The sequence below is a fragment of the Ursus maritimus genome, unplaced genomic scaffold (genome assembly GCF_017311325.1).
Source record: "Ursus maritimus isolate PB19 unplaced genomic scaffold, ASM1731132v1 scaffold_2, whole genome shotgun sequence".
Classification (NCBI taxonomy): Eukaryota; Metazoa; Chordata; class Mammalia; order Carnivora; family Ursidae; genus Ursus; species Ursus maritimus.
Window position 1 is genome coordinate 89,510,884 of NW_024424452.1, and position 12,467 is coordinate 89,523,350.

Sequence of the window (12,467 nt, forward strand, 5' to 3'; positions counted from 1 at the left end):
ATCTAAATCTTTCCAATTTTATGACAGAGGCATTTTGAATATTTATCTGTAGTTAAAATACTGAAAATTCCTAAACCAGGGCTAGTAACAGTAATTATCTTCGTTCTTTGTTAGAAGTTTTGATTGGCAGATTGACATTAGCAGTCTGATTAATAAAAATGAGAAAATGAAATTATTACAAGAATGCCGGTTGTTTGCACATCCTTCCAAAATGAGATCTGAGGAGGGTGTGCTGGAATAAAAATTAAATTTGGTAGTAAAATGATTAGGAACCATTAACAACCTAATGGTTTTTGGGAGTCTAAAGGTATTCTCTTTCCAGAAAAAAAGTACATGTGTACGTAAAAAATCTTGATGTAATTTCAGGGGATTCAGGACTCCGTAAACCTATCCTAGATCTTTTTGTGTGGAAGTGGAAAATTGTGGTAGGTGATTTTCTCCACCCCCACCTCTGAAGAGTAGCAAACACCGCTGAAGAGTAGCAAACAGCTTGCGAAGGGGCTTTTTAAAGCTTAACAGTTGCTGCTTCAAAAAGGCGGTATCTTTAGTAGCTGAGAGTACAAGCTCTGGAACCAGTCTGCCTGGACTCAGATACTGATTGCTTTGCAGTGACCTGTGACCTTTGCAAGTTGCTTAACCTCTGTTTCCTTAACTATAAAATTGATTATTGTAAGGATTACGTTAGTTCATACATGTAAAGTGCTTAAAACGGGTAGTGGTACTTGTGTTATTGTTAGTAAGCATTATTATCTCACAGACAAAGGATTACTGGGGACTACCAGGCCACGTGAGGTACTCTGGGCTACAGCTTACTTGGAGGGAGGGTTCCTTTTTCTAATTTAGTACAAAGGCACCATGTGAAATAAAATCCTTGCACACTGATACATGCCTTTCTGGGAATATGCCTAGATAAACTTTCTTTTCCATGCCAGCATTAGGTAGGCTTCTTTTATTTCTATGAAGAGATAGTTGCTTACAATTTTATGAGAAAAATGAAGATCTACATCCTTCCATTTTTTAAAAAAAGATTGTATTATTTATTTGAGAGAGGGAGGGAGCACAAACCGGGGAGGGGGGAGTGGCAGGGGAGAGGCAGAAGTCCGCTCCCCATTGATCAGGGAGCCCAATGTGGGGCTCCATCCCCAGACCCTGGTATCATGACCTGAGCTTAACCGACTGAACCACCCAGGTACCCCGATGTATAGCCTTCTGTAGGCTCTTTTTTCCTCCGTATGTTAGTTACCCTCTGGGCAAAGTAACTACTGCTGCTCTTCTTGTCTACACTGTGGAATTTTGGTTTTCCTAAATCTCTTTTTCTAACTCATTGCTATTTCCACTCTACTCTTTTTTAAAATTATAACATATTGAATAGAGATTGTGTAAACCATTAGGACTTACGATACAATGAACATTGTACCTCCACTGAGTTAAAAAAAAATCTTTAAAAAAACTTTTTTTATTTAAATTCAATTAACTAACATAGTGTATTATTAGTTTCAGAGGTAGAGTTTAGTGATTTATCAGTCTTATATAACACCCAGTGCTCATTGTATCACATGCCCTCCTTGATGTCCATCACTCAGTTACCCCATCTACCCCACCCCCCAAAATTATCTTTGGTGCTTTGTATGCCTTCCCCAATCCTATTCCCTTTCCTCTCCCATCAAAAGTAATGATCGTCCTTGTGCTTACCTTCTTTTCTTTATAGTTTTATTGAATATTCCTAAATAATATATTGAAACTTTACATAAAAGGAAACTGTATAAGTGTGTGTGTGAGGAAGGGGGTGTTCTGCTACTTTTTATTTTTTTAACTTAATATTCTTGAGTTTCGTCTGTGTCTGTATGTACAGTATTCCATTGTACAGCCATAATGAGGTGTTTTTTTTCCCCCACCACTACAGTAAAGCAAATATCTCAATAAAGGGAATCAGTCAATTTTTTGGTTTCCAGTGTATAGAAATTATATTTACACTATACTATAGTACATTAATTGTGCAATAGCATTATGTTTTTTAAAATGTATATACTGTAATTTTAAAAGTAATTTATTGCGGGGCGCCTGGGTGGCTCAGTCATTAAGCGTCTGCCTTCGGCTCAGGGCGTGATCCTGGAGGTCTGGGATCGAGCCCCACGTCGGGCTCTTCCGCTGGGAGCCTGCTTCTTCCTCTCCCACTCCCCCTGCTTGTGTTCCCTCTCTCGCTGGCTGTCTCTCTCTCTCTGTCAAATGAATAAATATAATCTTTAAAAAAAATAATTTATTGCTAAAAATGCTATCCATTATCTGAGCTTTTAGTGAGTGATAATCTTTTTGCTGGTGCAGGGTCTTAGCTTGATGTTGGTGGCTGTTGACTATCCAGGGTGGTGGGTGCTGAAGGCTGGGTGGCTGCAGCAATTTCGTAAAATGAGACAGCAGTGAAGTTCGCTGCATCAGTTGAGCCTTCCTTTCATGAATGATTTCTCTGTAACATGCGATCCTGTTTGACAGCATTTTATCCACAGAACTTTTTTTAAAATTGGAGTCAGTCCTCTTAAACCCTGCCACTGCTTTATAACAAAGTTATGTAATACTCTTAATTTTTTGTTGTCATTTCAACAGTCTTCACAGCATCTTCACCAGGAATAGATTCCATCTCAAGAAACTACTTTTTTTGTTCATCCATAAGAACCAACTCCACATCCATTAAAGTTTTATTATGAAATTATAGCAATTCACTCACATCTTCAGGTTTGACTCCTAATTCTAATTCTCTTGTGATTTCCACCACATCTGCAGTTACTTCTTCCACTGAAGTCTTGAATCCCTCAGTCATCTATAAGGATTGGAATCAGTTTCTTCCAGAATCCTGTTAATGTTGATTTCAGCCTTTTCTCGTGAATCAGGAATGTTCTTAATGGCATCTAAAATGGTGAATCATTTCCAGAAAGTTTTCAGTTTACTTTCAGGGGAATCATTCTCTATGGCAGCCATAGCCATATTTCTGAAATAATAAGACTTGAAAGTCTAAATTACTCCTTGATCCGTGGGCTGCAGAATGGGCATTGTGTTAGCAGGCACAAAAGCAACGTTAATCTCATTGGCCATCTCCCTCAGAGCCCTTGGATGACCAGGTGCATTGTTAATGAGCAGTAATACTTTGAAAGAAAGCTCCTTCTGAGCAGTAGGTCTCAACAGTGAGCTTAAAATACTCAATAAACCATGTTGTAAACAGATGTGCTATCATTGAGGCTTTGTTTTTCCATTTATAGAGCACTGGCAGAGTAGATTTAGCATCATTCTTAAGGGCCCTAGGATTTTTGGAATGGTCAGTGAGCAATGGCTTCAACTTAAAGTCACTTCTGCATTAGCCTCTAACAAGAGGAGGCCTGTCCTTTGAAGCCAGGCACTGATTTCTTCTCTCTAGCTCTGAAAGTCCCAGATGGCGTCTTACTCCAATAGAAGGCTGCTTTAATCTACATTGCAAACCTGCTGTTAGTGTAACCACCTTCATTAAGTAAGTTAGCTCGATCTTCCGGATGACTTGCTGCAGCTTCTACACCAGCGCTTGCTGCTTCACCTCGCACTGTTACGTTATGGAGAGGCTTTTTTCCTTAAACCTCGTAAACCAGCCTCTGCTAGCTTCACACTTCTGCTGCTGCTTCCTCACGTGTCCCAGACTGCGTAGAATTCAAGAAAGTAAGGATTTTGTTCTGGATTAGGCTTTGGCTTAAGGGAATGTTGAGGCTGGTTTGATCTTCGTTCCAGACGGTTTAAACTTTCTCCATATCAGCAAGAACGCTGTTTCACTTCATTATCATTTGTGTGTTCACTGGAGCAGCACTTTTAATTTCCCTCAAGAACTTTTCCTTCACATTCACAACGCAGCTGTTTGGTGCAAGAGGCCTTGTTTTCAGCCTATCAGCTTCGGACATGCCTTTCACAGTAAGCGTAATCATTTCTAGCTTTTGATTTAAAGTGAGAGGCGTGGGGCACCTGGGTGGCGCAGTCATTGGGCTTCTGCCTTCGGCTCAGGGCGTGATCCCAGCGTTCTGGGTTCGAGCCCCACATCAGGCTCTTCCGCTGGGAGCCTGCTTCTTCCTCTCCCACTCCGCCTGCTGTGTTCCCTCTCTCGCTGGCTGTCTCTCTCTGTCGAATAAATAGGTAAAATCTTTAAAAAAAATAAATAAGAAAAAGTGAGAGGCGTGCAGCTCTTCCTCTCACTTGAACATTTAGAGGCCATCGTAGAGTTAATAATTGGCCTAATTTCAATATTGTTGTGTGTCCGAATAGGGAGGCCCAAGGAGAAGGAGAGAGATGGGGGAACAGCCAGTCAGTGGAGGAATCAGAACACACACAACATTTACCAAGTTCACTGTCTTACATGGGCATGGTCTTGGATACCCTAAAACGATAACATCTGTAACATCAAAGATCACTGATCATAGATTACCATAGCAAATATAATTAATAATGGCAAAGTTTGAAATACTGTGAGAATTTCCAAAATAAAACAGAGACACAAAGCAAGCAAATGCTGTTGGAAAAATGATGCCAACAGACTTGCTTGATGCAGGGTTGCCACAAGCCTTCAATTTTTAAAAATACAGTATCTGAGAAGCACAGTAAAGGAAAGTGCGATAAAACGAGGTATGCCTATACCTCGATTTATTTATCCATTTTACTGTTCATGGCCATTTTGGCTGTTCCGTTGTGCATGCAGTACTACCATGAATACTTTCATTCATGTGTTTAAGCACAAATGTGCAAATTTTCTACGGTATATACTTAAGAGTGGAATTACTGAGTTACAGGAAACGGATATCTTTAGCTTTACTAGATAATACCAAATTAATTCCAGAAGTGGTTGTTCTAATTTATGCTTCTGTGGTATAAGGATTCAAATTATTTTTTTTGTTCTTTTTATGCTTATTGGGCTTGTACAACAGTAAATTAAGACAAAAAGCACTGTTCTCAGGGAGTGTATATTTTCGTAGAAACAAATAGCTAAAATATTTAATATATCAAAATGGAAATTATAAAGCAAGGAGAAGAGGATGTTATCTTGGCTGCTCTTGGATCCATATGGGAATTAGAGATTAAGGAGATGAAGTACAACCAGGAAGCATTGGGATTTGTTTAGTGGTCAGCATAAACAGAGATAGAGGTATGATGAAATTGGTCGGTCCTGATGCCTTCAAGCCATAACAGTGGTGAAGCTGTGAGTGGGGGTGGGAGTGAAGTTTAAGGATCGTGCCAGGAGCATTTTCAGGAGGGCCTCTCCACTCATCTATTAGTGGTAAGGCTAAGGAATGATCGAGGAGGCTGGTGATAAGTAATCTTATTCTGAGCACTTAGTGCTTTGGGGTCCCCTTCTGACTCTTGCCCATAGTGGTTTAGAGGACCAGAGGAGGGACTGTCTTGTCTGAAACATAGGCAACACTAGAGTTCTCTTAATTCGGGAATACGTGGAGCTCTGATGCTTGTTTGCTATTGAAGTTGGAGAAATGAAAGGTGGGGGAAGGGTGGATTTATTCTGAGTATTTGGAGCTTTAGGGCTCCCTCTTGACTCTGCCAGTGGAAATGTGGAATCCTGGGGGTGGGGTGGTTTTGCCTAGAGTATGTATAACCCCAGTCATCAAACTTGTTAATTTTTGCCAGTCTGGTGGATGTGAAATAGTATCTTGTTGTGATTTCAATTGCATATCCCCTTTTCACTCTAAAAATCCAAAATTCTTTCTTTTCAATGTTAGACTTAGCCATATAACTTTACTACTAACTTTTATGTTGAACCCCATGGTTGTGTGGGTTTTATTCATCATCTATATGTTCCATGTACTAAACATTCAGGATTTCCCAGTTTAACAACTGAAACTTTTACTGTGGTGGCTCTTGTCAGTAGACTCTCACGGAAATCTGTTATGCCCTGTATTGTCACCACAAAGGTTATTGAGTCAGGAACCCTGCCATACCTTCTGTTAACTTTGCTTAAAGAGCTGAGTTGGTAGCCCACACCCGTACATGGTTACCTAACCTCAAAAAATACTTCAGTGTACCCTCACTGACTCTGGCTCACCTCATCCTGGGCTCTCATCAGAATAGGAGCCCTGTGTTGCAGCACTGTGTGCGGCTCTTCGGTTGCCTTTTACATTTGCCATTCTAAAATCTGAGAATCACAGCTACTGTTGATAGTCTGTAAGGAAAATGCTTTGGCTGACCACAACTAAGGCTGTCATTCCTCTGCTTTTCAGGCCAAATCTTTATACAGTTTTAGCACTCACGCCTTCCCCAGTGTCTCTACGTGCTCTCACAGGATCAAGCCTCAGAATTCACAAAAAGAACACTGGAGAAAAGCAAGGTATATGTCGTATTCTGATATGTAGCACTCTCTAGGTGGCTCTGTAGTTGTTCATACATTTGAGAACCCCACCTTTTATACCTGTTATATTCAGTGTTGTGAAGGAGTATAAAAATGATGATAACATATGCAAATTCCAACTGATTTTCTAAATATTTTCCGGGAATTGCTCAGAACTATTGCTCAAGACTATACCTTACTTGCTTTCTTAAAAATATAATGTGCATAAACCTATAAAGATAGATGTGGGTAATGAGACATACCCCTCTTGGTTTCTTTTTCAGTCTTCAAAAGAATTTCCTCCCAACTTCCTAGAGTTAGCTATTTAGAATATTTCCTAATGATTTTGGAAGCATTTTCCTGAATGGAGTAAAGTCTGTTATAGAAAAGCTGTCACCATTGTTAATGTTATCCCACACATTATAGGAATACCATATATGGTACCCGTTTCACAGAAAAGGTACACGAGAAATCTCAGAGTTTTACTAGATTAAACATGATTATACAGACTTTACTATTACTGGAGAGCAGAAGGAGTTAGAAAAAAGAAATACAATCCTAAAAATACTACGCTAGTACAAAATTTTTAAGATTTTATTTTTTTATTTGAGAGGGAAAGAGAGAGAGAGAGCACACATACATGAGCAGAGGATGGAGAAGCAGACTCCCTGCTGAGCAGGAAGCCTGATGTGGGGCTCAATCCCAGGACCCTGGGATCATGACCTGAGCTGAACGCAGACGCTTAACGAACTGAGCCACCCAGGCGTCCCAAGCTATTGTGAATCTTAAGTGAACTAGAACCCTTCCTAGTGCCCAAAATAAGCATAAGAATAAATCCCAGTGGATAAACTGGTATGAACCCCTATGAAATTGTCATGAAGAGATCCACAAGACAATTTTCATCCTCCTTGACTGGCCCAAATGATTTCCAAATGCATGTTTCTAATAATACTGTGAGCAACTCATAGCCCATATGAGTCGTCTGAAGTTTTATCATTTACAGGTATATGAAGCATTCCTAGACACTTCAGCCAAGTGAGCATCAACTACTTCTCTGTGACTGGGTCCTGATTAAGGTCCTCGCAAGAGAGACTTCATTGGATCCACGCTCAAGAGGACTCTACCAGGTTTTCCTGACCCCCTACATCGCTGTAAAGTGCCAAGGCCTTAAGACTTGGGTACGTGTATTACAACGGCAAGTGCCAGCGCCCACAAAAGACCCATTGGACCTGTCAGCTCCTCTGTTTCACCAAGCAGACATAATAACTTACCAGCAAAGCAGAGTAAGCCAAGTGCCTCTGCATGACACCACCAGCTGATAACACACAAGAAAAAATAACCAATTTAGACTAGAGCCCTATCTTTTCTTGAGAAACTGGGATTTGAAGGAGCTGTTTTGAGATCTGTGCTGCTAGTGAGTGACTGATAACATTATAGACTGAATCGGTCCCCTGAGTTCAGAGACTGAGTTGCAATTGAGTGAAAAATAGACAACGAAATCTTGAAGAATTGCACGGAGGTGCAAGCCAAATTTAACTCCGGTCGCCAAGTATTGTTGGTTGGACTGAGAAATTGCAAAACCAGACCTGTAATAGGCCTGGTTATTTGGGTATCTCTCTTTGTCATTGTTGCCTTTTACTGTTACATTGCTTTCTGTGTTAATCTCTCTAGGCCCAGATGTTCTCGGATAATTCACATTGCCCGGACTGTGGACAACAGTGGTTCCCTAGTTTAGAACTAGGACATTGGTTGTACCAGACTGAACTTGTTGAAAATGAATGTTACCAAGTATTCTTAGACCGTATTAACAGAGCTGATTATTGCCCTGAGTGTTACCCTGATAATCCTGCTAATAGAAGCCTTGTTCTTCCTTGGTCTTTCCCACTTGAGTGGGCTCCCCAAAATCTTACTAGATGGACCTTTGAAAAAGCTTGCCACCCATTTCTTCTGGGTCCTCCACTGGTTAGAAAAAGGATACATGACTCTAGAGTAGCTGGCTTTAACCCTGCATTGCAGTTAATCTTGACCAGAACAGACAAAACCTTGAACAAAAAACTTGGCCAAAACAAGTAACTTCTTAAGCAATCAAAATCATGGAGACTCTAGAGTTTGTACCAGTAGCCCAAGGAAGAATGGGAGAATGACTCCTTTCTAAATCTGATCTAGACTGTCACTACGTTGGGGAACTGCTTAAATTGTTGGATCTGCTCCCATCGTCTGCACATATTATTTTGTTCAGCATGGAATTTAATCAGTATTCCAGCCAACTTTTCATCTAGAACCAGTCTAATCTATGTTCCCTATGTTTTGGAATTAACTTTCCCATCCTAAAAAACTCCACAGCCTTATGGACATGACAGGATAGTCCTGGAGGAGAGGCCCTGTACTGTGTGTACCATAATGATACTTCTAGTGGGAAAGCATCTTTGTAGCTGGATTATAGATTATTCCAGTAAAACAGCTAGATATTTTAATAAGAAACCATTGTTCTAAATTGCACCTCTTATACATTAACCAGTGGTAATATCTATATGGGATACACACAAACATCGAGAAGTGCCACTGTCTTTACTTACTTCACTCTACATAAGCAGAGGCTATCCTGTTTTTGTGGCGACTGAATTTAGAATGTCCTCCCCTAGAAATTGAAAAGTACTTGTACTATGAGATAGGTGACAAAAGGAGTTATCAAGCTTGACTCCATAGACACTATGAACCGTCTACAAGAAGCATCTTTCTGAGAACGAAGAATGTCTTGCTGGACATTGACCACATTCTGGCCTTCATTTGTTGATGAGAATCACGGAACTAGAGTATAGGAGAAACTTAGAAAAATCTGTTGAAAACATCTCAGAGGCCACTGAACAATTTTTAAATTCCACTTACGATACTAGATAATCCAGTGCTTGTGTAGCAGCTCAACAATGTTCCTAAGGTCCCAGGTTCTTTCTGTTCCTCCCCACTGGGATCCTTATCATGGTGGCTTTTTGTCCTCATAGTTGTTTCCTCAGTGAGTATAGTGTGGCTGTTGCTGTTCAGACATTTCATTCCCAATCAAAGGCTGGAAGTAGGAAGCAAAAGCTTTTTCCTTTCAAGTGTGTGTCTTTTATTTGGGGAAAAAAGTCTTTCTCAAAAGTCCCTCACATATTTCTTCTCACATCTCATTAGAAGGTACTGGTTCACAAGCCTGGGAAGCCTGGCAAAGGGGAATGGGGTTAGCAGTGCCTGGGTGGGGTACATTGTCTCCCCTAAAAAATCATGGCTCTTTTAGGAAGGGAGAAGGGAGGAATGAATGGCTGTTGGTATGCAACAAATCATGCCTGCCACATGTTGTGAAACCTAAAGTTATTTGTTCATCTGTATAAAGGATGTACCCCGGAGATCTACCCTGTATCTGCCTTTTGTCTATCGCAATGGAACTTCTCTCCTGTTACCTTGTTGAATAAACTGTGTGGACTGCTAAACTGAGTGAAGACTAGTTAGTTTATCATTAACTCTTGGTTAAGAACTCCTTTACTGTCCTAAAGCTCTTTCTAAAAAGTGAAAATTAGAGGTATTGCTTTTGATCAATATTATTGGTCCTTAAATTTTTTCAAACACATACTGACATTCTACATATGTGCAATGTTAAGTATCAGCAAAATGTTTTAACCAAAGATTGTTTTAACCAGTCCCTCCTTTAAATAGTTAAGAAAAAGTAAATGGATTTGTACTGTTGATTTCCAAATCAGTACCTGGATGAGCTTGTCAGAACATGCAGATTTCTTGATCTTAGAGAAATTTTGATTCCTTAGGTTGTTCACAGGGCCCGGGAATCTGCATTTCTAAATAATGGTGCAGGAGATTGTTATGCAGGGGCTCTGTGGATACTTTGAGAAGTACAGTAGCAGCACCTCTGTGGTGTTTAGTTGTCTGGCTTCAAAGGATGAGAACCGAGTACTCCTAATACTGCAAGGTAGTGACAGTTATTGTAGTTTGCTAGTGCCACATAAGGAGGTTTCATGTCAGACTGCAGCTAGGTCACTGGATATTTCAGATTATAACTCAGTCACATATTTCTCCTTAACATAATCAGGACTGTTGTAGTTCTGTGTGGTGTCATTATAAGCTTTGTGAGTATATGGACAGGAGAAAGGAATCAAAAATATTAAATATTACATTAAGAATACTTTGCCTTCAGACATGATTATATTATCACATACCTGTTATGTGGTCACCTCTCAGAGATAACATGGCAGAGTTCATAAAATTGAGCAAAGAAGAAAATTCAGAGAACGTTGTAACTCTTCAGCTGAAGTCTTCTTAGTATGACTTTACTTGGCTTAAAATATTCTAAAATGCTCCAATTCATAATTATGAATAGTGAATTTTAAAGTATAAATGTGTTCCTAAAATTAAGTCTCACAACAAATGATCTGGAGGGTTACCCACTGTTTTAGATTATATGAGCCATAATAATCTTCATACTGTGGCAGAGTTGATACTATCATTACTTATACATATTGGTGGCCATTTTTAAATGACTGTTATAACTACTTACAGTTATTTTATGCCGGACCTGGGAGTGGAAGGTTAAGAGACACGTGCTGGGGTCCTTGAGAAGGATATAATCTACTAAAGAGGAGGCTATCCTGGGCTGGGGGTGACTGAGTCAAGATTCATCTCTAAGTGATAGGAGAAGAAATAAGCCCAGGCAAGCAGGCAGGCATAAAAGAATTCCATGGAATCCAAAGAGTATGTGGCAATCAGCATGATACACTTATCTGTAAGAGTGAGATGAGCCATTTCCCTTCTGTTTCTTCAGTCTTCCCTGACAGCCCTTGATTCTCCATGGAATTCTGAGAACGCAGCTCAAAAACTGCTTATTATACAGGAAAAATAATGGCCTTGCAGCCAGCTGACCTGTGTTTGTCTTCAAATTCTGGGACTGTTAAATGACTTTGGACATTTTAACCTCTCTCTATCCAGTGTATCTGTCACATAGTAGTGCAGTAATAACCTACTTTATACTGTGTGGGGTTTGAATGTGATAATATATGCCAATCATATGGCACGTACTAAGTCTTTAGGACTAGAAAAGGTACAGGAGAATGAGGTAGAAATTAGAACTAGGGGTAAAGTAGAGTTTTAGTTTTAGAACAGGGATTAAAGCCAGTTGTTAGAGCTTGATGCTGAATTATTGAAAACTTCTGAAGTCCCTTCCGGTGAAGGATCAGATGAATCTTGGTACTGAGGTTGAGTCTGTAGTTGAGTTGAGTCAAATGGTCTTAGGTTTAAAGGTTAAGAAGTGTACAGGGGTGAATGACCCCAAGCAATTCCTTGTCACATTTTTTAGGCCCATTTATAGTCATAATTATGGTAGATGTGATTGCTGTGTGATTTACTACGTCACCTGAGACTTTCCACCGAAATAAGACTTTCCAACACCGAAATAAGCTGTTTGAGAAAAGTTGAAGGTTAGTTCATGTGTAGATTCAACCAGGTCATATGAGCTAGAGTCACAATTCAAAACTACATACAGGTCGCTGTGTAGTATGTTTACTCTAGGCGTATTTTTGTTTTTTGTTTGTTTTTTAGTGTCATGGTTAAAACCTTGGGTCCCTCAGTCAGTTTGAGTTCCAATCCTGAGTCTGCCTTTACTAGTTGTGTGTTTTTGGGTAAGGTTCTTAACCTTTGTGTATGTCCGTATCCTTGTCTGTAAAATGGTAAGAATATTAATGGTCCAGACATCGTAAGACTATTGTGAAGATTAAATTAGTTAATACATGAAGTGCTTTGGATGCTACTTGGCATAAACAAGGCGCTCAATAAATGTTACTTATTATTTTTGTTGTGTATGTTTTGTATGTTGTCTCTACAGCAGAATTATAAATTGTTTGAGGGCCAAGAGATCTGCTTCTTATCCCTAGAACCTAAAATGACACCATTCACTAAAATAAAAGTGTTTAAAAATAGGAAAAAGATGTATGTACTTATTGGCCCCTGACTGCTATACATTTGTCTTGATGGCATTTATATCTAAATCACCATCTTGGATTGACTGATTCTCTTTTGTCTTTCTTAGCCGCTTAACTTCTGAATCTCTCTCTCTCTCTCTCTTTTTTTTTTTATTTACCACTTAGAGGGGCCTGGG

General features: G+C 39.7%; 2 protein-coding genes across 5 annotated transcripts in view; both read left to right on the forward strand.

Moving 5' to 3' along the window:
- LOC103672448 (torsin-1A-interacting protein 2) overlaps positions 1-12,467 on the forward strand; it is a 40,088-nt gene that overhangs the window by 10,114 nt on the left and 17,507 nt on the right. The window contains exon 1 of one of the 4 annotated variants that reach the window (XM_040636331.1): positions 7,398-7,512. The exons of the other annotated variants lie outside the window; for them this stretch is intronic. The gene's annotated coding sequence lies outside the window, so the exon portion shown is untranslated. Of the gene's footprint in view, positions 1-7,397; positions 7,513-12,467 lie in introns of those variants that run through there. 4 annotated transcript variants of the gene reach the window in all.
- On the forward strand, positions 7,506-9,802 carry LOC103672447 (torsin-1A-interacting protein 2). The gene has a single exon (XM_008701143.2). The coding sequence runs from the start codon at positions 8,012-8,014 to the stop codon at positions 8,405-8,407; it is 396 nt and encodes a 131-aa protein (XP_008699365.1). The 5' UTR covers positions 7,506-8,011; the 3' UTR covers positions 8,408-9,802.

Coding starts and splice junctions, on each gene's coding strand:
- LOC103672447 (XM_008701143.2), top strand. CDS start 8,012: ATGTTCTCGGATAATTCACATTGCCCGGACTGTGGACAACAGTGGTTC.